The 25,700-nt window shown below is 55.8% G+C and overlaps 11 protein-coding genes and 1 non-coding gene across 12 annotated transcripts; 4 read left to right on the forward strand and 8 right to left on the reverse strand.

The window, feature by feature from the left end:
• Positions 1-34: 34 nt before the first annotated feature.
• ACO1O0_001786 (aspartate aminotransferase family protein) lies at positions 35-1,456 on the reverse strand (the record flags this gene model as incomplete). Its single annotated transcript, XM_083191268.1, has 1 exon — positions 35-1,456. The coding sequence occupies one exon, from the start codon at positions 1,454-1,456 to the stop codon at positions 35-37; it is 1,422 nt and encodes a 473-aa protein (XP_083052482.1).
• A 313-nt stretch (positions 1,457-1,769) lies between these two features.
• On the reverse strand, positions 1,770-3,557 carry ACO1O0_001787 (transcription factor domain-containing protein; the record flags this gene model as incomplete). The annotated part of the gene is made up of 4 exons (XM_083191269.1): positions 1,770-2,449; positions 2,606-2,622; positions 2,676-3,113; positions 3,163-3,557. The coding sequence occupies 4 exons, from the start codon at positions 3,555-3,557 to the stop codon at positions 1,770-1,772; spliced, it is 1,530 nt and encodes a 509-aa protein (XP_083052483.1).
• Positions 3,558-5,770: 2,213 nt separating this feature from the next.
• On the forward strand, positions 5,771-6,602 carry ABA4_1 (SDR family NAD(P)-dependent oxidoreductase; the record flags this gene model as incomplete). The annotated part of the gene is made up of 2 exons (XM_083191270.1): positions 5,771-6,218; positions 6,292-6,602. 2 exons carry the CDS (start codon positions 5,771-5,773, stop codon positions 6,600-6,602), a joined length of 759 nt encoding a protein of 252 aa, XP_083052484.1.
• An 835-nt stretch (positions 6,603-7,437) lies between these two features.
• ACO1O0_001789 lies at positions 7,438-7,530 on the reverse strand. The gene has a single exon. It is a non-coding gene; the product is annotated as a tRNA-Ala (tRNA).
• A 541-nt stretch (positions 7,531-8,071) lies between these two features.
• ACO1O0_001790 (uncharacterized protein) lies at positions 8,072-9,772 on the reverse strand (the record flags this gene model as incomplete). The annotated part of the gene is made up of 1 exon (XM_083191271.1): positions 8,072-9,772. The coding sequence occupies one exon, from the start codon at positions 9,770-9,772 to the stop codon at positions 8,072-8,074; it is 1,701 nt and encodes a 566-aa protein (XP_083052485.1).
• A 580-nt stretch (positions 9,773-10,352) lies between these two features.
• Positions 10,353-11,463, reverse strand: CYC3 (holocytochrome c synthase CYC3; the record flags this gene model as incomplete). Its single annotated transcript, XM_083191272.1, has 3 exons — positions 10,353-10,626; positions 10,686-11,326; positions 11,377-11,463. The coding sequence occupies 3 exons, from the start codon at positions 11,461-11,463 to the stop codon at positions 10,353-10,355; spliced, it is 1,002 nt and encodes a 333-aa protein (XP_083052486.1).
• A 393-nt stretch (positions 11,464-11,856) lies between these two features.
• Positions 11,857-13,982, forward strand: ACO1O0_001792 (ABC1 kinase family protein; the record flags this gene model as incomplete). Its single annotated transcript, XM_083191273.1, has 2 exons — positions 11,857-13,875; positions 13,938-13,982. The coding sequence occupies 2 exons, from the start codon at positions 11,857-11,859 to the stop codon at positions 13,980-13,982; spliced, it is 2,064 nt and encodes a 687-aa protein (XP_083052487.1).
• A 532-nt stretch (positions 13,983-14,514) lies between these two features.
• On the reverse strand, positions 14,515-16,215 carry ACO1O0_001793 (uncharacterized protein; the record flags this gene model as incomplete). Its single annotated transcript, XM_083191274.1, has 1 exon — positions 14,515-16,215. The coding sequence occupies one exon, from the start codon at positions 16,213-16,215 to the stop codon at positions 14,515-14,517; it is 1,701 nt and encodes a 566-aa protein (XP_083052488.1).
• Positions 16,216-17,182: 967 nt separating this feature from the next.
• ACO1O0_001794 (alkaline-phosphatase-like protein) lies at positions 17,183-18,523 on the reverse strand (the record flags this gene model as incomplete). Its single annotated transcript, XM_083191275.1, has 1 exon — positions 17,183-18,523. The coding sequence occupies one exon, from the start codon at positions 18,521-18,523 to the stop codon at positions 17,183-17,185; it is 1,341 nt and encodes a 446-aa protein (XP_083052489.1).
• A 598-nt stretch (positions 18,524-19,121) lies between these two features.
• Positions 19,122-20,714, forward strand: ACO1O0_001795 (major facilitator superfamily domain-containing protein; the record flags this gene model as incomplete). The annotated part of the gene is made up of 3 exons (XM_083191276.1): positions 19,122-19,243; positions 19,301-19,809; positions 19,873-20,714. The coding sequence occupies 3 exons, from the start codon at positions 19,122-19,124 to the stop codon at positions 20,712-20,714; spliced, it is 1,473 nt and encodes a 490-aa protein (XP_083052490.1).
• Positions 20,715-23,676: 2,962 nt separating this feature from the next.
• ACO1O0_001796 (tudor domain-containing protein) lies at positions 23,677-24,628 on the forward strand (the record flags this gene model as incomplete). The annotated part of the gene is made up of 3 exons (XM_083191277.1): positions 23,677-23,724; positions 23,781-24,489; positions 24,543-24,628. 3 exons carry the CDS (start codon positions 23,677-23,679, stop codon positions 24,626-24,628), a joined length of 843 nt encoding a protein of 280 aa, XP_083052491.1.
• A 529-nt stretch (positions 24,629-25,157) lies between these two features.
• On the reverse strand, positions 25,158-25,531 carry ACO1O0_001797 (P-loop containing nucleoside triphosphate hydrolase protein; the record flags this gene model as incomplete). The annotated part of the gene is made up of 3 exons (XM_083191278.1): positions 25,158-25,163; positions 25,202-25,299; positions 25,354-25,531. 3 exons carry the CDS (start codon positions 25,529-25,531, stop codon positions 25,158-25,160), a joined length of 282 nt encoding a protein of 93 aa, XP_083052492.1.
• Positions 25,532-25,700: the final 169 nt, after the last annotated feature.

Here is a 25,700-nt window from a genome sequence, read left to right on the forward strand (position 1 = left end):
AAATCAACGCTCCTAAATCATCGAAATATCCCCATCACACTATGGCCTGTTTATTCATTAAGTAGAGAGGCATCGTGCCCTCCATCTCACTCAAAGCCTGCTCAAACATGCCCAGCCCCTCACGCAGCTGCTCCTCCGTCACCGTGATGGGCGGCGCAATGCGGAACACGCCCCCGAAGCTCTCGTGGCTGCTCAGGTTGGCCCACACGCCCAGCTCGTACGCCCGGTCGCCGATGCGCTTAGCCAGGTCGAGCGCGGGCGTCTTGGTCTCGCGGTCCGCCACGATCTCGACGCCTGCCATTAGGCCCCGGCCGCGGACGTCGCCGATGCAGCCGTAGCGCGACTTGAGCTTCTGGAGCCCTTCGTGCAGGATCTGGCCCGACCGGCGGGCCTGGTCGACCAGGTTATCGCGGAGGAGGATCTCGAGGACCTTGTCGCCGACAGCGGCGGGGAGGGGGTCGTTGAGGTGGGTTGTGTAGAACATGTAGTCCCGGCTCTTGCAGACGCGCTCAATCTTCTCGCTGGTCACCACAGCGCTCAGGGGCAAGCCGTTGCCGAGCGTCTTGGACAGCGTCAGGATATCTGGGACAACACCCTCGTGATTGATGGACACGAAGTCGCCGCACCGACCGATGCCAGTCTGGGCCTCGTCCACGATGAGGAGCATGCCGCGGGCCTCGCAGTGCTTCTTCATAGCCTTGAGATAGCCGGGCGGCAGGACGTGCATGCCTCCCGAGCTCTGGATGCACTCGACAATACAGGCGGCCAGAGAGCCGCAGGACGCCATATCAACCATCTTCCACCCGTACTCGAGCTCAGCCGCCCAATCGTAAGAGCCATCGGACTTGCGGAAGACGGACCGGTACGCATTTGGCGAGGGGAGCATGTGCATTCCGGGCATCGTAGGGCCGTGGCCCTTGCGTCCAAAGTGGTACTGGGCGCCGACGGCCTGAGCTGTCATGCCGTGCCATGAGGCGCCGAGACCGACGACCTCGAACTTGCCCGTATATGACTTAGCCAGCTTGATGGCGGCCTCGTTACTCTCGCCCCCCGTGGAGAGGAAGAAGGCCTTATCCAGGCCTTCGGGAAGGTTGCTGCAGAGCCTCTCACCCAGAGAGATGACCGGTGGTGCCAGCATGCCAGAGAAGAGGTGGTCAAGATACATGGCATGCTTGACAATAACCTGGACGATCTCGGGGTGGCCGTGGCCAAGAAGGCAGGACATCTGGCCGGATGTCCAGTCGAGGATCTTGCGCCCCGAGGCAGTGTGGAGGTAGATCCCCTCGCAAGCCGTGATGACATCCGGGTGGAAGCTCGAGCCGGAGTAAAGAAGATACTTGTCGGCCTTGCTCTTTAGCTCGGCTTCATCGTACTCCTCGTTCATAGGAGGCAGGGTCTTCTTCAGAGACACAATGGCAGAGCCATAAGTCTCCTCCTCGATCGCAGAAGGTGCCATATCAAAGTCGGTGTGGTAACAAGTGACTCGGCAGATGATAGTATAAATAGGTGCAACAGGTGTCGGGGGAGAGGAGTGGTGACTGAAGGATGTCTGTCTGTGATGATGAGAACGGAGAGAAGAAAGAGAATATTTCCCAGGCCACGTCGTGTTTTATATTCATCTTTAGTTCTACTCCGACTCCGGTGCTGTTCTACTAGTTGCAACCTAGGCGTCGGGGGCTTCCAGGAAGCTACAGAGTTTCCCGCGGAAAGCCTGTGGGAACCTTGTGGGTAGGGGTGGTTGCCCCGAGGCCTATCAATTCCCCTCGAGATTACCACGCATTCTGCAGTGGATCCCAAAGGCTCGGGTAGAACTGGTCGATGATTGACGCATCGGGCATCACAAACTCATGCTCAGGGTCGAAGTCGCCAGTGACGCTCTGGGAGTCATGGGACGACACGCTGGCCAGGATCTTGTCGACGATCTCCGTGTGCTGTGCCAGACACACGTCGGCCAGCTCCCATGAGTACTTCTCCTTGTGAGCACGCAGCGTGTTGATCAAATCGTGAGCGATCCGGAAGGAGGGACTCTGCACCAGCTCGGCTGGTGAGTTTTCCGTCTCGAGCCCACAGCGCAGCAGGAAGTTGACCGTGGCGGGATACGAAAAGGCATGGGTGGATAGCCAAAAGTCACCAAGCTGTTCTGGCTTGAGCTCTTGGGTCAGTAGGAGGATATCTTCTGCCGTCCTACGGGCTTGGATGTACCGATTCATAAGTCTCCTGTCGTGAGCCTCATAGGTATGCTTGTCGGATTCGAGCTCTATACGCTGGAGAAGCAGCCTTGTCGTGAGATAGCTAAGTCGAATATTGGAGGCGCCGGGCACATCAAGATGAGACCCGCGGAGAATAATCAGTCGCACCGTCCCTGTCAGAGACTCAACCCAATTGTTGAGTGCCAGCTCCAAGTTTGTCGGGCCGTTCGACTGGTCTTTGTTCACGTTGTAGATATACTCTAAGTGTTGTCCCAAGATGTCTGTCAGGCTGACCAGCGCGATAAATACGGAAGCTATCCGGGCTTGACTTTCAAGAGGTGGATTCTCGCACATCAAGTATTCCAATGTTGGCGGAGGCACATCGTATTGCGTGTTGGAGATTCGGGGTGGCGTACCGTGAGCCAGGCTTATCCTGTACCAAATGTAAGAATCGGACCGAGTCCAGCTGGGTCTACGTAAACATACCACCGGTCGTGGACCAGCAATGTCCACCATATCTTCATTCTGAGGCACTTCTCTGAATGTGAAACCTCCCAGGGCAAGGGGCTATGGTTGAGGCCCAGCGAATGGGCCATGGACACGGCAGATCCGAGCAGCACCCCATTTCCTATGAGGGATGTGGTGGGCAGACCGCCAACGTTGAGCAGAATAGCCTTGATAATGGACATGCCAGGGGACAGGTGCAACTCGGAATAAACAGCCTCGTTAGCCAAGTTCCATATGAACCGGCTTTCCGGGCGCTGATGGTCTGACAGCGGCTTGGAATAATTCCATTGAACAAGAGTATGTGCGAGCAAGCATCCTATCAGAGCCGGCGAGATCCGTTCTTTATTGGCCTCGTACTGTCGGCGGAACAACACCTCATCAAGCAAAGGGAAGCACGGGTTGACCTTGCGAAAGTATCTAGAAGGTGTCAGTGCTACGGGGCTCACAAAGCACGGTATTGTCCTACAAATCAATGGCGTCCGAGACTAGAGGACCAATCAAGTGCTCTATTATATCGAGCTTCTCGGCCGAGGGGCTACGGTTAATAGAGATGCCAACTGGGCGCTTCTGAACCCTTGTGAAGAGCACCGGCCTTGAACGGTTTGCTGGGACGGGAACAACCATCTGTGCGCCCCTGGTGGCGCCCGGGATAGCAGAGAGGTAGTCAGACAGGACTTGGCTGTCTTTGGTTACGGCCGGCCCAACGATGTGCAAATTCTGCGTGTGGTCGTCTGCAGAGGAGTCGAAGAGGTCCTCATCGTACACGTTGCGCTGGTCTCGACCTGAAATACCATGTCCCGCTGAGGTCTCAACTAGCGGAGGCGCCGGTGTCATCAGGTTCGGCAGTCGTGTGCGGTTCATGGCCGACGAGTGGTTAGTCCCAGACTCGGGAACCCCCCGAAACGGAGGCGTAGAAGCTCTAGGCGGAGAAGATCCAGAGGCCGAAGTCCTCGGGCGGACATTGCTTCTGCGGCGGCGTTTGGCAGACGGCGTGGCCTTTCCCGACGATGGTTGCTCTGCTTGCGAATTACCTGGGTACACGCACTCGGTCCCGTGAGCGCGACACATGAGGCAGATACTGGAGTCCGCTTCGGACTGGCAACGAGACTTCCTCCGACGGCAGGAAAGACATGCTGGGCGTAGGTGAGACCTGTACGGTCTCTCGCCGTGGTTCTGAGGCGGCTGTTGCATCTTTGATTCTAGGGCCCGTTGGTGATGGCTTCGTCAACACGCAAAGTCTAGTAGGAGATGGTATATGGTGGACTCGGTACTGTGACTCTTCATTTGGCAACAGACCCCGCAGAATCCCGATGATGCGCCATCAAGACGACACCAGGACGTGATGCTGAAGCTTGGGATTGAGATTGGGTGGAGTTTTCCGCGGGGAAGTGGTGATTTGGAGGCTTCCAGATTTTCACGTTCCCCGCGTAGCCCACCTTCCCATTCTCCATAAGCCCACAACTTGGCCACAAGTTGCTCTTTCCCCCCACAACGAGAGCGCCAGAGTGGTATCAGATCAACAGACGTCGGATTTAGACTCGGCTGTTGCTTATCGCGATAGCTGCAACAAATAACGGGCGAATGGGCAGCGTGCCAGGTCCACAATCCTCAGGCTCCCAGGATGTACCCGTACTCGTAGGTTTCCCGCGGCTCCATCTGCAGATAAGACAGGAGACGTGGCGCCGCGGACAAGGTGCGGTCTAGAACCCAGCTTCTCGCCGGGACGCCCGAGTTAATCTGGCCCAAGGCGCGAAAGGGCCGGGTTGCGGTCTGTCGGCCCAGATGATGGACTGGGCCATGTTGAGAAGGTAGATGCAGGCATCACAAATGCTTCATGTATGGGATACGAAGAAGGTAGCACTATGTATTACTTGTACGTAGTCGAGACGGAACGCGGGCCACGTGGTTGATAAGATATCTGGCCAGGGCTCAATTGCCAGGTGTGTGCTCGCTATTATATCTCGCCGAGGGGCGGAGCGGCTAGTCGGGCAGACGGTGCGACGGCGCGCCCCAACCTTAAAAGTAAAAATAAGAGCAAGCCTTAGGCCCTTAGCTGGCCTACAACCATTTGTTGGACCATGGATCTTCAAAAGCCTTGCCCTGACAAATACGTGTTCATTAATCATTACCCACAGCTTTCAATGTTTAGGCTGTGAACGACGGCGCGTGATGTGACATGCCTAGGTAGCATATGATTGCCAAGTATTTCGGCTGCTCGGCTCTCAGTCCAGATCCAAAGAGGCCGGGCAAACATTTGGATTGAGACCAAACCGGCAGTCGAAGTGATAGACTCTATCCGCATATTGTTACGAAATACCAGTGCCGACATTGCCGATACTTCTGGCGCCAGTGGCAACCCAGTCTCTCTCGTGCCATTTCGGGTTGTGCCTATCGCAAAAGCCCTTATATCGACCCCTGCCAGACATCGCCAAACAAGGAGGATTCCAAAATGGCCATCCGCCCACCCGTTATGGCCATTCCACCGTCGTTCGTTGGCTCGTGGGCCAGGAATGCCCCGGAACGGGGACGGGAGGGCGGGCGGCGGGGGTGGGGCGCGGAGGCTCCGGAGACCCGGGGCCGGGGTCTTGGGTAGCATCACACGTTCGGCACCGCTACCGAAGGAGGCACGGCTGGAGCCTAGCGATGCCCCGTAGTAACCTCCTTCAGCCCGCGCCAGCTGATGGGTTTCCGCGTCAAACGACGAGCGAGCATGCCGGGAGTTCTCAGCCCCCCAGCCGACGTTTCGCAACCCCGGTGCGGGTCCGTGATGCAAGCATGCAGTACAGTGACCAAACAGCCAAGAACAGTGCCACCCCTGTCCCCTAACACCCAACGCCAATTCGGCGCGGAGGCCGACACTCCGGGAGGGGGCCCCAATTCGGCTGATTTACCTACCTCTAACGTGGACGCTTTGAGGCGGGCCCCGCCTGTCCAATACTGCCCCAAAAGGCTCGCAGGCCAGCAAAGATCCCACACCTTCTCTTCCGATCCCTCTGTCTCTTCTCTCGTGTCAAGGGCCAAAAAAAAAAGAAAGAAACACGAATCCTTCTCGCCCACGGAAATCAAGCCTAACCATGTCTTTCGCCGGCAAGGTCATTGCCATCACCGGCGGCGCCAGCGGCATTGGGCTTGCCACGGCCAAGACAGTCTCCGAACGTGGGGGAACCGTCTGCATCGCCGACAGGGATCCCGAGGCCATCACTCGCACTGAGGCGTTCTTCAAGGAGAAGGGCGTGCCCTTCTCTATTACAACCGTCGACGTTTCCGTCAGGGAGCAGGTCGATTCCTGGATCAGCGGCATCGTCCAGCAGTTTGGCCGCCTCGACGGCGCCGCCAACATTGCCGGCGTCAACCAGGACAACATCAACAGGAAGGCCAATGTCGTGGACCTTGAGGACGAGGAATGGCACAGGGTCATCGCGACAAATCTCACGGGGTGCATGTACTGCCTGCGGTCTGAGCTGAGAAACATTTCCGACGGCGGCTCCATTGTCAATATGGGGTCTATCCACAGTCTCAAAGGTGAGAAAGCCACATCTCATCACTCACTCTCACCAAAAACTTTCATGAACAAGTATCTGATTGAATGAACAAGGCTTCGTCAACAACTCGGCCTACGATGCCAGCAAACATGGCATCCTCGGCCTCACCCGCGCTGCCGCCCAGGAGAATGGCGCGCGCGAGGTCCGCGTCAACTGCGTGGCGCCGGGGGCCATCTACACCCCTCTGATGCAGAAGGCCTTCAAGAAGCTGGGCCTCCCCGAAAACCCGCCCTTTAATGAGCCCACCACTATCCAGCGGCAAGGCAAGTCCGAGGAGGTCGCCGCCGTCATCGTGTTCCTGCTAGGGCCAGAGAGCACTTTTGTCAGTGGCGCCTGCTACTCGGTTGACGGTGGCTGGACGTAAAGGCGTAGGAAGGGGGGGCATGGTTTCTGTTCCGTGAAAGGGATCTAGGAATTTGCTTTAGATTACAACCGTGGGCATACCAAGTTTTGGGAGAGCGGGATCTCTGGGCCACTGGCATCTTTATCATTGCAATTGACTATATACCTGTCCTGCCCCCATCTTTTAAGTCTCTAAAGGAGATGCGGCCCCAGGTGCTCGTTTGGATTGACTCCAAAGGCATATTTGCGTGAACTCGTCTGAGCCTCCGCGTGAGACGCCCCAGTCCTGGCAGTTTGTCCACTTCACGTCAGGTTAATGCAATGTTAGTTCCGCCAACACCCGGTCCTGGGCTTGGCCATGCCGCCATACCCATCCCCCCGCCCCCACAAGCCTCTCTAGTCCTTTGTGGAATTAGTGTCGAGCCAAAAACGTGAAAGCCAAGAAGAGCTCGTTTCCAGTTTCACCGCCAGCCACTCCACAGATTCCACAAGCGAGGTCCCCACCACCATACATTAGAAGAAGGTGTACGGAGCAACTTCGTGAAGAAGAAAAAATATAGAAATTGTTAGGTCGAGATGTCTAAAGCTGCGTTCGGGAAGTCTAAAAAGCGACTTGCTCACTTTAAATATTACTCTTTAGTGCATACCTAGCTTTATAGACGGACGAATATGGTTGAGACAAGGGTGGGCTGATTGACTGACCCGGAAGGAATCGGCACCAGGAAGATGAGCTAGATATTGCGCGTGACGTCGGCAAAAAAAAAAAAAAAAAAAAAAAAAAAAAGAGCCCCCAAGCCATAAAACAAGATACATCGTCGTGTTTATCAGAAACGCAGGACAAAAATGCAAAAAAACAATGGACGAGAAGGGAATCGAACCCTTGATCTTCCGCAGCTTCACATTTGTTTCAATAATGCGAAGCGGACGCCATACCCCTAGACCACACGCCCGGATTGTGTCAGGTTCTTGCGCTAATTCAAATCATAGGGGCTTTTGCAAGGCCCACCACAGCTCGCTTCAGACATCTTGCCCCGAGAAACTCAACTAATGACTTAGAAAGTATTTATTCTTGGGTTTGTCAATGATTTATTTTCTACAACTTTAATTGGAGATGGTGAGCGTCAGATTCTGAGGAGCCAGATATTAATAGTAGGTGCCCCGGGTTGCGGACATGACGAGTAATCATCACCCAGGTCTCGGGAATGCCCGAGACAGGGAATGCAAATTGGACCTAAGAATGCTAGGCACTATATTTTGACTTCCGCAATCTGTCGATCTTCTCGAGGAATCTGCGGCGATCCGAAAAATGAACCTTGTCTGGTGTTTCGCTTAAAGCAGATACGCAATGTCTATACAGGGTAGGCCTGGTCGTCCGGTCGACAGGCCAAGGGGAACCACCGCTGGCAATAACACGATCCGGTCATATGGAAAGTTTCAACAGGGAAGGTGCCGCTTATGATTATCCATCAAATGCCTATATTCGAATTGCGCCTAAACTGCCTTGGATGCTCGTGCCTTGTTCTCCCGGTGCCTCTTCTCCTTGGCCGCCGTCTTCCTCCGCCTCATCCACGACTGGTTCAGATCCCTCCGGTTCTCCCAGAACCATGACTGGAAATCGCTTGCGGGGTTCTTCCCACTGGGCCCCGCATCTTCTTCCTCATCCTCCGCGGCCCCGGCGTCTTCTATGTCGTCGTCATCGTCGTGCTGCGACGTCCAGATGTTCTGCATCCGAGATGGGTGCGCCGTGTCAGGAGTTGGCGCCGCGCTCCTGACGTTGCGCCACTCGTAGTCCTGGCGCGTGAATGGGGTCATGGGCATCGGAGGCGCCTGCTCGGCGTCTTCCTCTTCGGCGTCTTCCTCCTCGGCGTCTTCCTCCTCGGCGCCCCCAAAGAAGCTGAAGGGCTCCGCTTCCTTGGCCGGGGTTTCGGTGGCTTCACCGGTGGGCTTCTTTTTGTACAAGGCCTCCAGGGGGTGGACCTTGGTTTCCGAGTGGGTATCGGTCGGTGGAATGTTGATCTTGAGGTTGCGAGAGGTGGGGGAGGATGCAGGCTGGGAGGGCTGTCCTTTGACGACGGGGGCTGGTGTCGTAGGCTCAACTGACTTGGGAACGTCCTCATCTTCGTCGCTGCTTGACCCGCTACTGCTAGTGTCGCTGTCGTCCTCAGATTCTGCCTGTTTCTTGCCAGGGTTATCCACTTCGGACTCCCCGTCCGATGAAGTGCCGCTGCTGCTCGTATCGTCACTGTCTTCCTCCTGCACAGGTTTCTTCTTGGGAGACGGCTTGGCAGGCTTGGTAGGCTTTTTCACCGTCACAGCCTCCACTGTGTTCCCGTCCTCATCAACCCACCCCTTGCCCTCCACATACTCGGTGGCGGCCGGCCGGGAGGAGCTCGAGCCCGAGTCCTTGAGGAAGCTGGGGAACTTGGTCGTCTTCTCGAACTCGTGCACCGTCACTTCGCGCGAGCTTCCCTTGTTCTTCTTCTTCTTCTTGTGCGACGAGTCGTCTTTGGGAAGGTTGCTCGCTAGGTTGGCCGGGACCTTGGTCTTGAGGAGGCACTCCTCCTGGTCGGTGTACTTGGACTTTGTTCGCTTCTTCTTCTCCTCCTTGTCCTTGGACTTCTTCTCCTCCTTATCCTTGGACTTCTCCTTGTCTTTGTCCTTAGATCCCTTCTCCGACCTTTCCTTCTTCTTTCGCTTCGCACTCTCGATGGGTGTCTCGGTCCAACCCCGCTTGACCTTACGATCGGTTAGGGCAACGCCGTCGACAACATTGTCATCGCGCTTCCGCTTCCTCGAGCTCTCAGACTTGTCCTTGGAAGACTTCTTCTCCTTCTTGTCTTTCTTGCTCTTCTTCTCTTCCATGTCGGAAGGTTCGGTCTTCTTCTCAGGCCGCGCCTTCTCAATCCGCATCTTGGATCCCTTCAGAACCGCTCCGTTGAGCTTGGCTCGAATTTTGTCTGCGTCGACCTTGGGGAGGTCGACAAAGCCGTAGCGCTTCTCGGGGAACGTCGCTAGCGTGTGGTAGGAGATGTTTCGCGCGTTGGGGAGCGCCGAGGCAGGGACAATGACCTTGAGGAGATTGGCGTCCAGGGGCGTGATGTGCAGTCTCGTGAATTCGTCGTTACCGCCGGGGGAATCTTGCTGTGAAGAGACGGCGGCCGACTGGGTAGGAGGCGCAGTATCACAAGGCATGTCTTTCAAGGCGCAATCGCACCGCTGCCTGTGGTCCTTGTGTTTCGCAAGGAGGCAGTGTGAAGAGCAAGGGGGAAAAAGCCTTGTTGTCTTGGATGCTCGTGCATCAAGGTTTCGCAGATCCGTGATAAAAATAAAAGCGGGTCGCTTGAAGAAGCGGGAGCGTGGGGCCAGACTGCCACGCCAAACCTCATCTGCACTGGGGCAGTCCAAAAAAGAAATCTGGACCTTGGCTGGAATTTAATATTGATACCTCGTACTCGTAGAACGTTCATACGAAGGTAGTACTACCATGGGCTCACTTGAAACATCGAGGGTAATTAGAACGAATCTAAGAATAGCTGGACTGGCTCTGTATTCTTTGAGGGAAGCAGGCCGGGTATTAGTGGCATAGTCGTGGTCACTTGTTCCATGAAAACAATTTCACTTCGCGGTTCATTGTGCATCAGGGAGATGGGCATTAAAATTTATACTAGGATACACCAAACAATCAGGCGCTCCAACTCTTGTACATGACGTTCCAGTCGTGAGGTTTTGTATAATACAGTTGTGGCTGCCGCTTATCACGATAAAGCCCAATTCATCCCTTGAAGGGGAAGCGAACCAAGGGCTGCGGGTCTTGCTCACGCTTGTCACCTCCAATGGCTTTCCACCAAACATCGCTCCCCCATCGGATGATGCGTTCGGCAGTGCCCAGTGGCGTTGCGGCCGGCCGGACGTCGAGGTAGAAGACAGGCTCGCCCGTGGGCTCCGGCTCGCCAGAGTAGTAGTCGATCACGTATCGAACCTCCTTGCGCTCGCCGTTGACCTGGCGCGAAACAAACCAGTCGTGGCGGTCAAATGGGGGTTCGGTACTGATGATCAATGTTAACAAAGAGAAGCTTGACAGAGCGAGTGTCAGGTAGCCACTTACCCAAACTTGGATGGGTAGATCCATCCCAGCACCTGCAACATAGTAGCCTTGGGCGTCATGTCCTTGGGGCGGCCCTGGAAGCGGATTAGAGTGGGTTCTGTGTCGGTGCCATCCCACTGGCGCTCGAGCTCCTCGGCCGCATGATGCTCTCCGCGCTTGCAGACCTGCCACCCCTTGTACAACCCGCGGGCGAAGCGCGACTCCCATCCGAGAATCTCTTCCCAGGCGCCCTCGTTTAGGAAGTTGTGCACCGAGACCATGGACTCGACAGCTGTGATGTCGGTGTCGGAGTAGCCCTTGCGGAGGAGGGCGTTGTACATCTGCTGTGGCGACGGATACTCCCAGTTGCCGTCGCCGGATCCCCTGGGAATGGTCGACTCCTCGCGCGAGGTGGGCAGCTTGTGGGTCTGGTTCTCGGCGGGCTTCTGCGATAAATCGGGGAACATATAGTTGAGGGGGTTGAGTTGGGAGAGAAGGGACTTGGACTCCGGCTTGGAGGCATGGGGAACTGGGCAGGCCGCCTTGGACGGAGCATCGTGCGGTACGGGGCAACTTGACGAGCTGGGCCCGGGCTGCGGAGTCTGAGGCTTGGAGTCGGGGTGGAGGGCATCGAGAGTCTTCTTGTGCATGGGGCATGCGCTCTGCTGAGGTTAGCCTAGTCCAGTTGGTAATCGACCACAGGTGATCTTACGGGAGGCTCGCGACCGGGCGCGACAGCGGGATGGCCGCTGGGGGTCTGCACGGCGGCCGGAGAAGGCTCAGCCCAAAACCAACCCATGGTGTAAGCTATAGAGGACTATGAGAGAAGTGGGAATGTGATATTTCAAAGTGTCGTGTCGATGAAAAGGTGTTGGCAAGTGGGTGGTGGTGGAATGGGAGGCGACAAAAATTATTACCAGGGTCTCCAGTCGCAAATGCAGGTTCGGGCCAAATCGCGACGCCATGACGGTCGCGTGAAGTAGGTGCACATGTTTAGCCGAGCTATCCCCGCCTCGCATCTACGTCACCCATGGAGCAACCCCGAGGCTGAACCGTGAACGCTTTGAACTACCATCGGCGGCGACGTGCGATTTTACAATGCGACACTTGCTCCGTCGGCACCGCTAAATGCTCACGGCGGAACATGCGTTAGAGCTACACGAGTATAGAGGTCCTCCTCCGCGCTCACGAGATGCGAACCTGGCTCTCCCTCGGCCGGTTCTGCATTCGGTCGGCTCTCAGGCCACAATGTCGTAACGCGCCTGTTCTTTTCACTCGCCGGTTTGGCTCGCAATTTATACCGAGGAGATCCTTCTCATGGAGTGGCGCACGGCCAGGCCGGATCCTCCTTCGCGCCTCCGGTGGTGCCGCAGCTCTGGGGGCCGGGGCCTTCCTCGAGCTGTCTCAGAACGGGGATGGCGATCCCGAGGGGACGGGAGAGAAACGCATGCTAGAAGTCTCGCGAGACGAGATTAGGAAACAAGTGTCCGACGATGTTCATGGAGTCTCGAGACTGGCACACAAGGTCATCTTCTTGCTGGATGTGTACCTTTGGGAGCCCATCTGCACCGGACTGCGATTCTTACAGTTGGTCGTTATCTTTGTTCCGGTCATCGTCGCTGTGCCAGCCATCTGGATTGGGAGACGGCAGCCAAATCGAGACAATGAGCGTACCGGAACTCTCTGGTGGTATGGATTTCTTGTCGACGCCATGGAGCTAGCCGGTCCAGCCTTCATCAAGCTCGGCCAGTGGGCAGCGTCTAGGTCCGACGTCTTCCCTGACGAAATGTGCGACATCATGTCCAAGCTGCACTCGAATTCGCAGGCACATACTATGGAAGCGACGCGCAAGACGGTTGAGGCCGCCTTTGACGGGCGCCCATTCGATGGCATATTCGACGAGTTCAACGAAACGCCACTGGGAGTAGGAGCCATCGCGCAGGTGTACAAGGCTAAGTTGAAGCCCGATCTAGCTGTGCCTACGGATGCAGACATTTCTCGCCAGGCTCGTCCCTTGAAAGACAATGTTAAGCGGCGTATGGAGACTGTTTTGAAGAGTTCCCCCAAGAGAGTCCCCTCTACCTACGTCGCGATCAAGGTTCTTCACCCCAATGTCGAGCGAACAGTCCGCCGGGACCTACGCATCATGTACTTTTTTGCGTCTGTGCTCAACGTCATACCTACAATCGAGTGGCTCTCGCTCCCTGATGAAGTTGCTCAGTTTGGCGAGATGATGAAACTGCAGCTCGATCTGCGTATCGAGGCGGCCAACCTGACCACATTCCGCCAAAACTTCAGAGACCGCTCAACGGCGTGGTTCCCGTACCCCTATACCGATTTTACGACCAGGAACGTCCTAGTGGAGGAATTCGCACAGGGGATGCCCATCTCCGACTTCATGGAGTACGGGGGCGGCGTCTTCCAGCATGACATCGCTGACGAAGGCCTTGACGCCTTCCTCCGCATGCTTCTCCTGGACAATTTCGTCCATGCCGACCTCCACCCGGGAAACATCATGGTTCGCTTTTATCAAGCCGCTCAGCCAGATATCCACCTACGGCGCACTGCAGAAGCGACCCATTCGGAGTCGTCTGATGTTACCGAGCAGGTCCTAGAACGACTCCGCCCCTTCAAGTACCGCAAGGACAAGGCGGGCTGGGAAGCCGAGCTCGCCAAGATTGACTCGGAGGGGTACCGACCCCAGCTTGTCTTCATCGACACGGGCCTGGTCACCGAGCTCAATGCCACCAACCGGACCAACTTCCTCGATCTTTTCCGGGCCGTGGCCGAGTTCGACGGGTACAAGGCGGGCCACCTCATGTGCGAGCGCTGCCGGCAGCCCGACGCGGTCCTGGACAAGGAGATCTTCGCCCTCAAGATGCAGCACCTCGTCCTCAACGTCAAGAGCCACACCCTCGCCCTCGGCAACGTCAAGATTGGCGACATCCTCCAGCAGGTCCTGAGCATGGTGCGTGGCCACCACGTCCGCCTCGAGGGCGACTTCGTCAACGTCGTCATCAGCATCCTCCTCCTCGAGGGCATCGGCCGCAGCCTCAACCCGGACGTCGATCTGCTCAGCAGCTCCCTGCCCATCCTGCGCCAGCTGAGCGCCCAGAGCGGCGCCGAGATGGCCAAGCACGGCGACTTCTCCATGGTCATGGTTTGGATGGGCCTGGAGGCCAGGCGGTTTATGCAGGCCAGCATAGAAGACGTAAGTTTACCCGCATTTCATTACTGTGAATGGAATGAAACGATACTAACTGTATATCACAGGTTGAACGTTGTGTCAAGTACGACTTGCTATCACCCAACGTCTAGAACGGGCCCGGCAGCCGCAACACTCACGATTATACAAACCAGTAGAACACATACCTAGCAGGCGTACATATATAATGGACGATATGATAATTTATCCTCATCATTTGGGCAACAAACCTAGGATTTAGCGAGTAGATTCGATAGAACTCATCTCACACAAAATACACATACGGTTGAGTGGCCAGCGCAATATGGCTATGCCGCCGCGAGTTGATTAAAAGTTCTACATGGGCAATATTCTATATCCGACTGAAATCGCCGTAAACACCCGCCCAAGTATGCAGGTCTGGGAGCAAAGGGAGTGATGCAAGATAATGGCTTGAAAAAAAAACAGATCGTATCTGTAGTATCGTCGTAAAGTTTGGCGAGGACTCGTCTCCGAGCCGGAATCCCGTGGACGATCCACCACCCTCTAGTAAGGGGAGGTAGGTGGCGTGAATAGCATGCCCGCCAGGCAGCAACCGGGGCCACCTAGCAAGTTCACGCACCCTAAACGTATTGAAATGCACATTCTTCAGCACCCGCGGATCACTCAATCCCCACTCGCACATAGGTCCGTCGACTTCTCCCAGAGATTCCTCAGCAGGGCCGACGTGCCATCGTCATCTGAGCTACCCACAAGACTCGACCCGCTGAGTCTCTCGTTGAGGCGGCTCTCGTCATCGCCCTCGAAGCTCGACCCCGTCACCGTCCTGATGGAGGCTGCATTCCGCGGCGTGACCGGCCGACGCGGGTCGGGCATGCTGACGTTCCGTGCATGCCGGAGGGAAGGGTCGAGAGAGCGTCTGCTGCTCACCGAGCCCGTGTTGACCCGCGGGATCCTCTTCTTCTTGTTCATGTCCGTGGCCCGGCTCAGCCTGTTAAGCGAGCGGGCAATTGGGTTCTGGTACCGTCGGACCACCAGGTACTCCATGCCGGTCCGCTCTAGAAGCTTGCCGACCCTCGGATCACGGCTGGCTCCTCCGTCGTATCCCGGGCCGCCGACGCCAATGAGGGGAGTAGTAATGCCCCCGCCGACGGGACCGGTATGCCCGGGCTCTATAGCAGAGCTGGCGCGCTGGAGGTTAAGCTTCTGCTGGATACGGGACGTCTCAGCTGGTTGACCGGTAGTCCTCCGGGCTGGCTTGGGCACAAGAGCACTGTCATCCTTGTCCTCTACCAGTCTGGGACTATGAGTCTCCTCGTTTGACCTGGATAAACCACTAAGTGGATTTGGCCGCCGCGGTAGGTCCTCGGAACGACGCGGCTCGTCTGCAAGGGGTGGTAGGAATGATCCCTCACTCGTCACGCCCGATCCCGGCGTGTCGACAAATCGCGAAGTGAGGCCGTCCCTGTTGCTTCCGGGTAATGTGGAGGAGGTGGTCTCCTGGCCAACTGAGCCGGGAGAGAGCATAGGGGGGTTTACTTGGGCTATTTCGGTAGTCATCTGGGGCGGCGCGCCGTGGGATGGTGTACGTTGGAGGAGCCGGGTAGTTAGATATCGTTGATGGTGATTTCGCTCACGATCGGGCGTCGACATGTCCTGCGGCGGCGGCGGATCGTTGGGGGTCTCGGGCCGTGAATTGTTGACGCTCATTGCTGGCCTCAGCGAGGACTGGGCGCTGCTGTTAATCGAGCCCTTGCGCGACATGTATGGCGAGTTGGATCCGCTAGCATCCACCCACTCGCCCTCGTCGTCGGGCCCGTCGCTGCCAAGGTCGAAATGAACTTGGGACTTGCTGGACTTGGGGCGGTGGTGGACGGCAGAGCCTCCAGAGCCAGCCGAGTTGCGCTTCAGCTTCTCGGAGGATTTGGAGCGCTTATGGACATCACCGTGGGAGCGATTGCGCTTCAGGCTGGATTGGGAGATGTTCTTGTGGAGGTTGGTGGACGACAACTCGCGCTGGAGCTTGACCTCGCTGGTGGCACGGCGGTGGGACGAGGGACGCTTGGGTTGGTGGTGGTTGTGGTGGTGAGCGTGGTCCGGTGGCGGGGACTCTGGTCGGCGGCTGTGGTTGTTGTGCTGGCTGTGCTGGCTGTGCTGGTGAGGATGGGCGTGGGCGTGCTGTTTGTGTAGTCCCTTGGAGGAGGGGACGCGGCCGTGCAGGCGACCGACGTGGTGCTGCTTCTGGTGCTGTTTGTAGCGCAGATGGGATTCGCTCTGCGAGTCGCTCTCTTGACGGTTGAGGGGAGGTCGTTTTGATTGGCCGCTGGTGGAGGATGCGCTGTCGACATCCTTGGTGTCGCGAGCCATGACTTCCTACTGCCGCGCCAGGCGTTGTGGCGTGCAGATGCAGGCTAGGATGTGGGAGATATCACGTTTGTTGTTGTCGTTGTCGTTGTCGTTGTCCTGGTCCTCGTGCCCACGGGGGCGTCGGATGAGGCAGCAGGATTACAGTATAGATTGAGGAAGCGCGGTCGTGATTCGGGAGTCGGGGTATTAGAAGGACAACGAAGCTGGACGGGCCGGGACCGCCTCTGTTTGTGGCAGCTGAGTGCAAGATGACGGAGGGCAAGCAGGGATGTCGATTTGAGGCTTGCCAGGCGTTGGGGGAGGTCTGGCCCTTCTTCAACGTCAATGCACCTGGGCGGGCCGATTGCGGACTCAGCGCACCGGGTATAGCGAGGCCGTGGGAAGTGGGTGAGTGCTGGAAGGGCAATTGGCGACAGAACGCGTGAAGCTCCAGCTCATCAACGGGGATGATGCTGCAATGGGGCTGGGCGGACGGATGATGAATGTGGCAGCAGCAAGTTGCAGTGCTGTCACTACCTACCTAATAACTGCTGCTTGGTGCTGGCCGTAGTGCCGTAGTGGTGTGTAGCCGTGGGGCTGCTGCGACGTTCGAGATTCCCACCCACATTCACATTCCTGGAGATTTCACCATCCATCCACAGCCGCCTTTTTAGGCTTTTATTCACCTGTCTGACCTCTATCAGCGCATCACCCATCTGACATGTGAAACGCTGCAAACCGACCTGGAGCCGTCCCGGTTTCTCCCTCGCCTCGCACTGGATCCGGCCACGGTTTCCAGCAATGCGGTTTCACTTATGCCGACACGGTGTCACGACGGTCCACGTGGGCATTCTGGTCCATGTTCCTTGCTTCTCCTCTATCGACGGATGTTCTTGGTACCTGTACGTATATTACAGGAGCTACATCCTCTCTGGTCTCGTGATGCTCAGCGGTGTGATTACCCGTCAAACCCGTGTATAAAATTCATCTACAAGTTCTTCAGCGGATCTGGAGGTGCAGGGTCCGTCTTGAGGCTCCTCTCAAACTCCGCCTTGAGCTTGAACATGGGCTGCAGCACCCAGGTGTTGAACGCCATAATGTCTGACTCCTCCTTGGGGTCCCTGACAATGTTGAACAGGTACGGCGACTCCAGCCGCCCCGACGATTGGTTGACCTTGGGCTCCCACACCAGGTGAAGCTTCCAGTCCTTCCACTTGATGGCTCGCAGCTCCTCTTTGAGATAGAACATGAACCCTGTCCTCTCTGACTTGTTCGTGCTTGGGCTCTGGAAGAATTTGCTCTGGTCGATGCCGTCAACCGGCCTATCAGATGGCACTGGCGAGGCTGTCACGGACAAGACTGTCGTGAAAATGTCCGTGACATGCACCATCTCGTTCGAAGTGACCCCCTGGGGGACTTTGCTAGGCCATCGGACAATGAATGGCACACGGAGGCTCCCCTCCATCGCTGTGTGGTACGTTCCTGACCATGGTCCTGCTGTCCCACGGTACGGTTCCCTGAACTCAGGCCCATTGTCTGAGGCGAAGATGAAGACGGTGTTCTCTCTGAGCTCAAGGGAGTCGAGATGGTCGAGCAGCTGGCCCACTCGATAGTCCATCTCCGCCATGGAATCGGCAAAATCTCCCTGCTTGGTCGTGCCGGCAAAGTCTCTGTGCGGGAGGGTGGGAAAGTGGAGGTGGACGAGGGGGTGGTACAGGAAGAAAGGCTTCTCGGCGGCCGCCTGGCGGCTCAGCCAGTCTTTGGAATTATCCACCAGCATTTCGTCAATTTCTCGCCGCTTCTCGAGGTCATAGACACAAATGTTCTCCGAGTCTTGGCCAGCCACACCCTTCATGATGTACGGCAGCTCGGCCACCTCGGGGGTGTAGCCGATGGCCGATGTGAACTGTGTTTCATCCGTGGTCCTTGGAATTCCAAACCACTCGTCGAAGCCCCTGTCAGAAGGGTATCTTCCGGGCGTATCTCCCAGATGCCATTTTCCGTGGTGAGCGGTGGCGTAGCCATTCTCTTTGAGGCACTCAGCCAGTGTCTTCTCCCACGGCGTCAGCCCCTGGGGGAACCCGGCGGGGACGGACTGGCGGCAGCCGGTGCGAATGGGGTGCCGTCCAGTCATGAGCGCCGAGCGCGTCGGGACGCAGTCGCTTTCAACGTTGAAGTTATGCAGGAGCAGCCCTTCGGTGGCCAGCTTGTCGATCCGTGGAGTCGCAGCTCCGCGGAGAGTGCCTCCCCCATAGCACCCCAACTCACCCCAGCCAAGATTGTCGGCCAGGGCGAGCACCACGTTTGGTCGAGCTGGGTCGCGAGACATTGTGATCTGTCAAGTAGGAGTGTAGAGGGGTAGCACGGCTGGTGGTCCAAGAGTGCGAGGGATGTAGAAACTAACTAAGCTGAAGAAGAAACTGTCCCCTTTCGCGACGGCCATCATCAACGCCATCCGCCCTCTCATAGTCGCTAGAATCCACTGTATCGCTCACCTCCGATCGACCAAGACGAAACGGCTCGACGGCCTCGTTTCGGTCCTGTGGATCCTCCAGGAGACCCGCTTCGGACCAAATCCCGACGCTCACCTCCGATAACTAGTGCGGCAGAGCATCTCTTCCCCAGCTTATGACTCGACAACATCGCTCAACTCCATGCCTTGATCGAATAGTATCATTTCCACCAAGTATACGCCATGCACTAGCGACATGTCGCAATATCCATGGGAGGGGGTCGACAGGGTAGCCTCTGCCTCCAGACTCCTATATCTGGGCAGGTGGAACCACCGGCGTCCATCGGCGTCCGTTGGTTCGCATGTAATACAGAATACTGGCCTTGGTTGCCAGCATTTCAAGTGGCGGTATCACAAAGGACGTTTTCTCACTCTCTCAGGGTTTTTTTGACATCTTAGAGGGGCACTATCCAAAATGGAAGACAAGGCTTCCGTTACAGCGGACGTTTGCAAGAAGGACTCAGCGATCAAGTTCTGCAAAGACGGAGTCGAGCATCCAGAATGGACTCCAAAAGAGGAGCGCTCGGTCTTGAAAAAGTTGGTTCCTTCGGTTACCACCTTTCCTGTTTGTCTTTTTTTGCTAATTGCGGCAAGGCTCGACTTCTTCCTCATGCCGCTTCTCGTCAGCGGTTTCTTCGTCCTTCAGCTCGACCGCAGTAATATCGGCAACGCCCTGACCGACACCATTACGACCGACCTCGGAATCACCACGGACGATGTCAACCTTGGGAACCAGCTGCTGGGCGTCGGCATTGTGCTTGCCGAAATCCCCTCTAACCTTCTTCTCCAGCGGCTGGGTGCCCCGGTCTGGCTCACCATCCAGATGTTTATCTGGGGGACCATTGCCCTGACCCAGGCATGGTGCACCGACATCCACTCCTTCTACGCTACCCTCTTCCTCCTGGGTGTCTTCGAGGGCGGTTACATCCCCGGAGGGCAGTACATGCTAGCACTGTTCTACACTAGACAAGAGCTGGCACTCCGGACGGCCATCTTCTACTTTGGAAACTACGGCGCCACGGCAACTGGCTCCCTGATCGCCGCGGGGATTCTCAAAATGGGCGGCAGGCAAGGCCTATCAGGGTGGCAGTGGCTCTTCATAAGTAAGTGGTGTCAGATATCTTCCGGGTGTGGGCAGGACATCCCAACTAATCGGTGCTTCCTAGTCGAGGGAGTAATCACGCTGCTCGTCTTCGTAGCCTTTGTCGCCTTCCTTCCCCGGAGTCCGGCGCACACGGCCCCTATTCACCGGCGCTGGGACTTCTTCTCCGACCGCGAACGCACCATCCTTCGCGCTCGCGTGCTTGCCGACGACGAGACCAAGGGGGCGGACAAGGCCAAAATCACCCTAAACGACTTCCGGGAAGCCATCATCGACTACCGCCTGTGGCTCCACATGATCCTCAACGTCGTCAGCCTGACCCCTAAGGGAGGTCTGCAGCTGTATGGACCATTCGTCATCAAGAGCCTCGGCTTCAGCAAGACCGACGCCAACCTGCTCAATGCCGTCAGCAGCGTGCTGGTCATCGTCCTCTCGTGCCTCATCTCCCTCGCCTCCGACAAGACCCGCCTGCGCGGGCCATGGTCCATCGTCGCCTTCCTCTGGTCCATTGCCTTTGCCGGTGCACTGTTCGGGCAGACATCCGGGGCCAAGTGGACACGGTACGCCATCTTCACGCTCCTCAGCGGTGGCAACGCGCTGGCGCAGGGCCTCAACGACGCGTGGCTCAACATCAACGCGACCAACCCCAGCAAGCGGAGTATCGGGCTGGCCATGGCCGTCATCGGCAGCAACCTGGGCGGCATTGCGGGCCAGCAACTGTTTCGGTCGTCGGACGCGCCGCGCTACACGAGGGCATTCCTTGCCATCCTGCTGCTCTATGTAGCGGCCATTCCCATCACACTGCTGATCATGTGGGTGTACTGGCGGGATAACAAGAAGGTCCGTTCGAGCCGTGGGGGGAGTGAGGAGCATGAGGTTGCCCAGGAGAGGAAGTTCGACCTGTGATGACATCAAGAGTTTACCGGCGAGCTTCGGCGGACAGATAGTGTACTATATGAAGGCTTTGAGTGACTCCATTTTCCAGCCAATGTATTTCTATTTCAACCCATGTGTATCGACTTGGTATTCTAAGAGATCTTGTGATTGGTCTCATATTACATTTTCGTGTCTAGTTAGTGAAGCGAAGGCCTCATCATGGGGCTGAGAATTCCCAAAGCCCCAGGATATCGTATCTATCGCTGGCAGCGGCAGGTCGGTGTCTTCAAGACCTGCCGAAATATGATCAAGCATTGAAAGATGATCATGCCCGTACGCACCAAGGGTGCCACAATCCTGCCTGGCGACGGAGCTGACAAGATTCTCGAATATGTCCCGGTATGCCTTGCCTGGTGGGTACCGCTCAACCATACCCCAAAGTATGGAAGAGCAGGAGTTCAATGCGCCCGTCAAGTCGCCGAGGCTCGACCCCAGCTGTTGCACCTCGGCGACATGAGAGCAATAGACCGCGGCAACACCACTCCTAAAAAGATTGTGTACCGTCCGCCAGTAGAACCGCAGTTCACCGGACCGGAAGGTTCGCCGGTAGCATTCGATGCTACTCCTGGCATGCTCGGCTAACGTAAATAAATCCCCGTTTGAGGTTTTGGGAAGAAGTGGTGATGGATAATGGAGAAGTACCATGGCATTGTGGAGGTACCCGGGGAAGAGGTCTGTGGGTGCAAACTGGCTGGCACAGGGTGGTACAGAGGCATGCCACTCGAAAAGCCGGCGACGCATATCGTTTTTCCATACTGTCGGGTCTAATAATGCCCCGTTCAAGGGACGTTTCTGGTGTAGCGTAGTGTGCATCTCAGACTCTAGGCGGCGGACTTTGATAAGGTGGATGGCAAGAAGACGCCGAGGTTCGTCGGCCGGGGCGTCCGGAAGCTGAGTCTCTATCGCCTCATCAGGTATTGAGAAAGGGCGTCCGATAATGACGCAGAGGTTGCGCTCAAACACATAGGTAGCCCAAAAAAGCCAACGCCTAATGTTAGCTGCGTCGAGGTTAAGCCGAGACATGACGAGCTTCTCGTTATGTAGGTTTAGTTCTATCGCGAGTCTCGTTGCTAGTCCGAGGAAGTGCCAAGCAGCTGTCAGGTTGGAGCAGAAACATGAGTGTTGTATAATAAGAAGCAAATTTATGAGGTGCTCTAAGTCGCCTGTACAGATAGAATTAGAGTGACGGGCGAAGACCTGCACAGCCGCAACGAAGTAACCCTCTGACCGCGAAATCGGCACAGATGGGTCGCTCCTGTTTAAGAGTAAGATAGCAGTTCCAAATACAATCAATGCCCGGAACTTGGCATTGATAAGGGGCCGGCCCGGATCCGAAGTGCTGTATAAGGGCTCGATCGTAGCAAAGAAATCCTCTTTTGAAGAGATGATGGGTGAGAAGAAGTCGCAGTGTTCGAAATACGTGTCTATAAGTCGTCGGGCAGCGCCCTTTGGCGGCATACCCGCACGAGTCTCGTACGGGAGTTCATGAAGCAAAGTATGATGTTCGGATGTCCCAGCACCTCGAGCCAGCTTTGCGATAGGGTGGGTGAGAAGTGAGTTCAGCAACGATAGGCCATTTCGGTTAATAAGGGATGTTGCAAACGAGTCGGTTTGGAGACTTTCAAGCGCGATATGGCCAACCAGGTCTTGCGATGGTCCCTCAGGCTCATGGGGCGGAGTCGACGCAGTTCTAAGATTATTGCCGGCAAGGGGAGATACGTCTACAGACAGTGTCTCGGTATCTTGAATCCCGTGTGCCATGAGGCGAGTCTCAAGATAAGTAATCCGATCCTCGAGGCTCTTCATATAACTGAACTCGTGTTAATAAAGAGATTCAAGCAGTGGTTGCACCATGAGCCGAACCTTCGGGGAGCGAGTCTGCCATCAATGTCAGTGCTGACACACTCGGCTCCAGCTCGCTCGCAGTTGGAACAGGCCGGCAGATGTTGGTCGCATCGCTGCTTCCGGGACCTGCATCTTGTGCAAGCCGTTACGTTGGCACGCCGCACGTGAGATCGACGTTGATCTCGTGGCATCATGGTGGCGGCCAGCGTCTACTCGTACGCGAAAACCATACCCAAGGGGTCGAAAGAGCTAGAATATCGGATACCCCCAGTGGTACATTCAAGGCATTCAAAACTCTAGGCGTGCACAGAAAAGACCATAGCATCCATAGTCCGCCGTTGAAAGTAATCAGAGTGTGGAGGTTGTCGAGGTTCTGTGTTCAAGGGTTCATCGTGGACTTGAGAGCTAAAGGATGCAAGTTGTCTAGGGCAACTGAGAGTCGTCCCAGCGGAAGGCGCCACGCCACCCAAAGTGGGAAGTCACAAAAGAGTTGCCTCATGTTTTAATCTTGCTTGACAAAGGCATGCTAAAAATACGATGCATTTCGGTTCTTTTATTTTTATTTTTACGATATTATACACTTAACTGGAGCTGTCTGGGAGACATGGTCTCTGGTGGAGGTACTTGGATCGTTCGAAGGGTCTCCTTTTCGATCCCCGGCTTCGGAGCGATCAACGGGAAATGCGTATCAGTAACGGAAAGAGGTGCAAAAGATTTGATGCCAGGTCCAAATGGGTAAATGCCAATCAGCCGTATTTCCATAGTTGAGAAAGGCCTGGCGATGTACCATAAGGAATACTTGAGTTTCTGCTAGGATGATTGCAAACATCTTCGTTTGATTTGATCGGTACGCAGTTGATACCTCCGTACGGATAGTTACCTACATACTTGCAATGCCGATGGCTCACGTGATCTCCTCTGTTGTTCTCATGTGGACCCACTCCCCGCGCTCGGAGACTCCGCGCTGACTGACCTCATTGTCCACTGGACCCTCCATATCTTCAACACTTCTTTGCCTTCGCCATCAAACAACAACCACGGCCACACCCGCATAAAAGTCTTCGCCCACGCGCAGCTAACCGCCAAAATGTCTCTAGCTAACATGGAAGAGGAAAAGAAGCAGTTCCAGGAACAGGTAAGTCCTTTTATCCCGTTACGCCACATACAACAAACCATTAACTTCCCAACCAGCTCGACATTGTTGCCGCGCAATTACGAGACGACCCCAGCAACGCCGAACTTTCAGCCCTACAAGACGAGTTGAAAAACTTCATCGACCTTCTAAATGAAAATATTGCTGAGCTCCAGCCAGCGCAGGCGCCTAAGCCAGCCTCGAAGCAGCCCACCCCCCCACCCTCCGAGCCCGAGAAATGGTCGCGAGACAACCACCCAGCCTTTAAGAAAGGGCCCCCTCCCGTCGAAGATAAGGAAGAGGCGCCGGTAAACTACCAGGTCAACGACAACGTCATGGCCAAGTGGGTATCTGGAGACAAAGGCTTTTATCTTGCTCGAATCACCTCCATAACGGGCTCCTCAGCAGACCCCATCTACATCGTCAAATTCAAGAGCTACGACAATACGGAAACTCTAAGGTCAAGGGATATCAAGCCAGTATCAAACAAGAGGAAGGCGGAAGGCCCGCCTTCAGCATCCCCAGCTGCAGTTGCCCCACCCGCCCCTGGCGTCGTCTCGTCGGCTGGCGCGACCGTCTATCCGGATGCGAAGAAGGATGCTGAGAAGAGCACCGATGTAAAAGCTCCTAAGGCTAAGAAAATCAAGGCCAAGAAAGAGCTGGAGGCCGGGAAGAACAAGTGGCAAGAGTTCAACGCCAAGTCCAAGTTTGCAAAGACCCATAAGAAGGAGAGCATGTTTCGAACACCCGAAGGGGTCAGCGGTAGAGGTCAGTCTTTTTGGGTCCTGCTGACATACTCCAGTTGCTAACAGCGCCTTTAGTTGGCTTCACGGGCTCTGGCCAAGCCATGCGCAAAGACCCGACTCGAAGCCGCCATGTCTACCAGATGAACGAGGAGTTGGACTAATACCTGCCTTCCTGATAGGAACGACACCCTTTTCGACAGATTGCGGACGGCGTTGGAGGAGTAGTCTAGGGTTTGGAGTTTGCTTTTCACGGTAACCCGCCTGATGATTGATGATGCAGACACTAACTATTTTGAGTCTGCCGTCTACCACTATAGGAGAACACAGACTGAGGTTGCTTTCGCAATTTCATGTCGCGACATGGCGAAATGTCAAGCAGATGGCCGGCTTCCGAGGCGTTTTGCAGGGTATCGGTCTAACATGGGTTCTAGATAATAAGGTACATAAAATAATATACAAGTGACCGCTGGCAACCCTGTCTATATTTTACTACCCACTTTGGATGCGATGTCCTCAGCAATTTTTATGAAGGCGACTCCTCGCTCGCTCGTAGGCTCTGACACTACCGTTGGCTTGCCCCTATCTCCATCATCTCCAATATTGGGATGCAACGGAATATCCCCCAGAAAGTCAATCTTGTGCTCCCTACACATCCGCTCAACTCTCTCATTTGAGCCAAACACATGGGTTTCACCACTGCAATGGGGGCATTGGAAGAGGGACATGTTTTGTACCAGGCCCAGGATGTTGACATCGACGGTCTTGAACATGTTGATTCCCTTGACCGCATCTTTTGTAGCAAGAGTATGGGGTGTTGTGACAATCACCGAGCCTAGAAGATTTTGAGCCACATGGTCCTCCCGTTACGAGATGGAGGACATCTTACCGTCTAGTATGACTTGTTGTGTGATGGTTAGCTGTGTGTCGCCGGTACCAGGGGGCAGATCCAGGACCAGCATGTCAAGACCGCCCCAATCGACCTCATGCAGAAGCTGCTGAATGGCCTTCATCACCATGGGTCCTCGCCATACCACCGGCGCATTCTCCCCGACGAGGTAGCCCATGGACATCGTCTTGACTCCATAGTTTGTCAACGGGACCAGCTGGTTGTCTTCGGCGGCTTAGCATTCTTCTCCCACACAATCTGAGATATAAAGACCCACTGGATGATAGCCTCGGTTCCCCGGAAAGGTCAAAGAGTGTTGGGATCGAGGGGCCAAAGATGTCGGCGTC

Source organism: Amphichorda felina (assembly GCF_050947745.1).
Source record: "Amphichorda felina strain 45539 chromosome Unknown scaffold_2, whole genome shotgun sequence".
Lineage (NCBI taxonomy): Eukaryota > Fungi > Ascomycota > Sordariomycetes > Hypocreales > Bionectriaceae > Amphichorda > Amphichorda felina.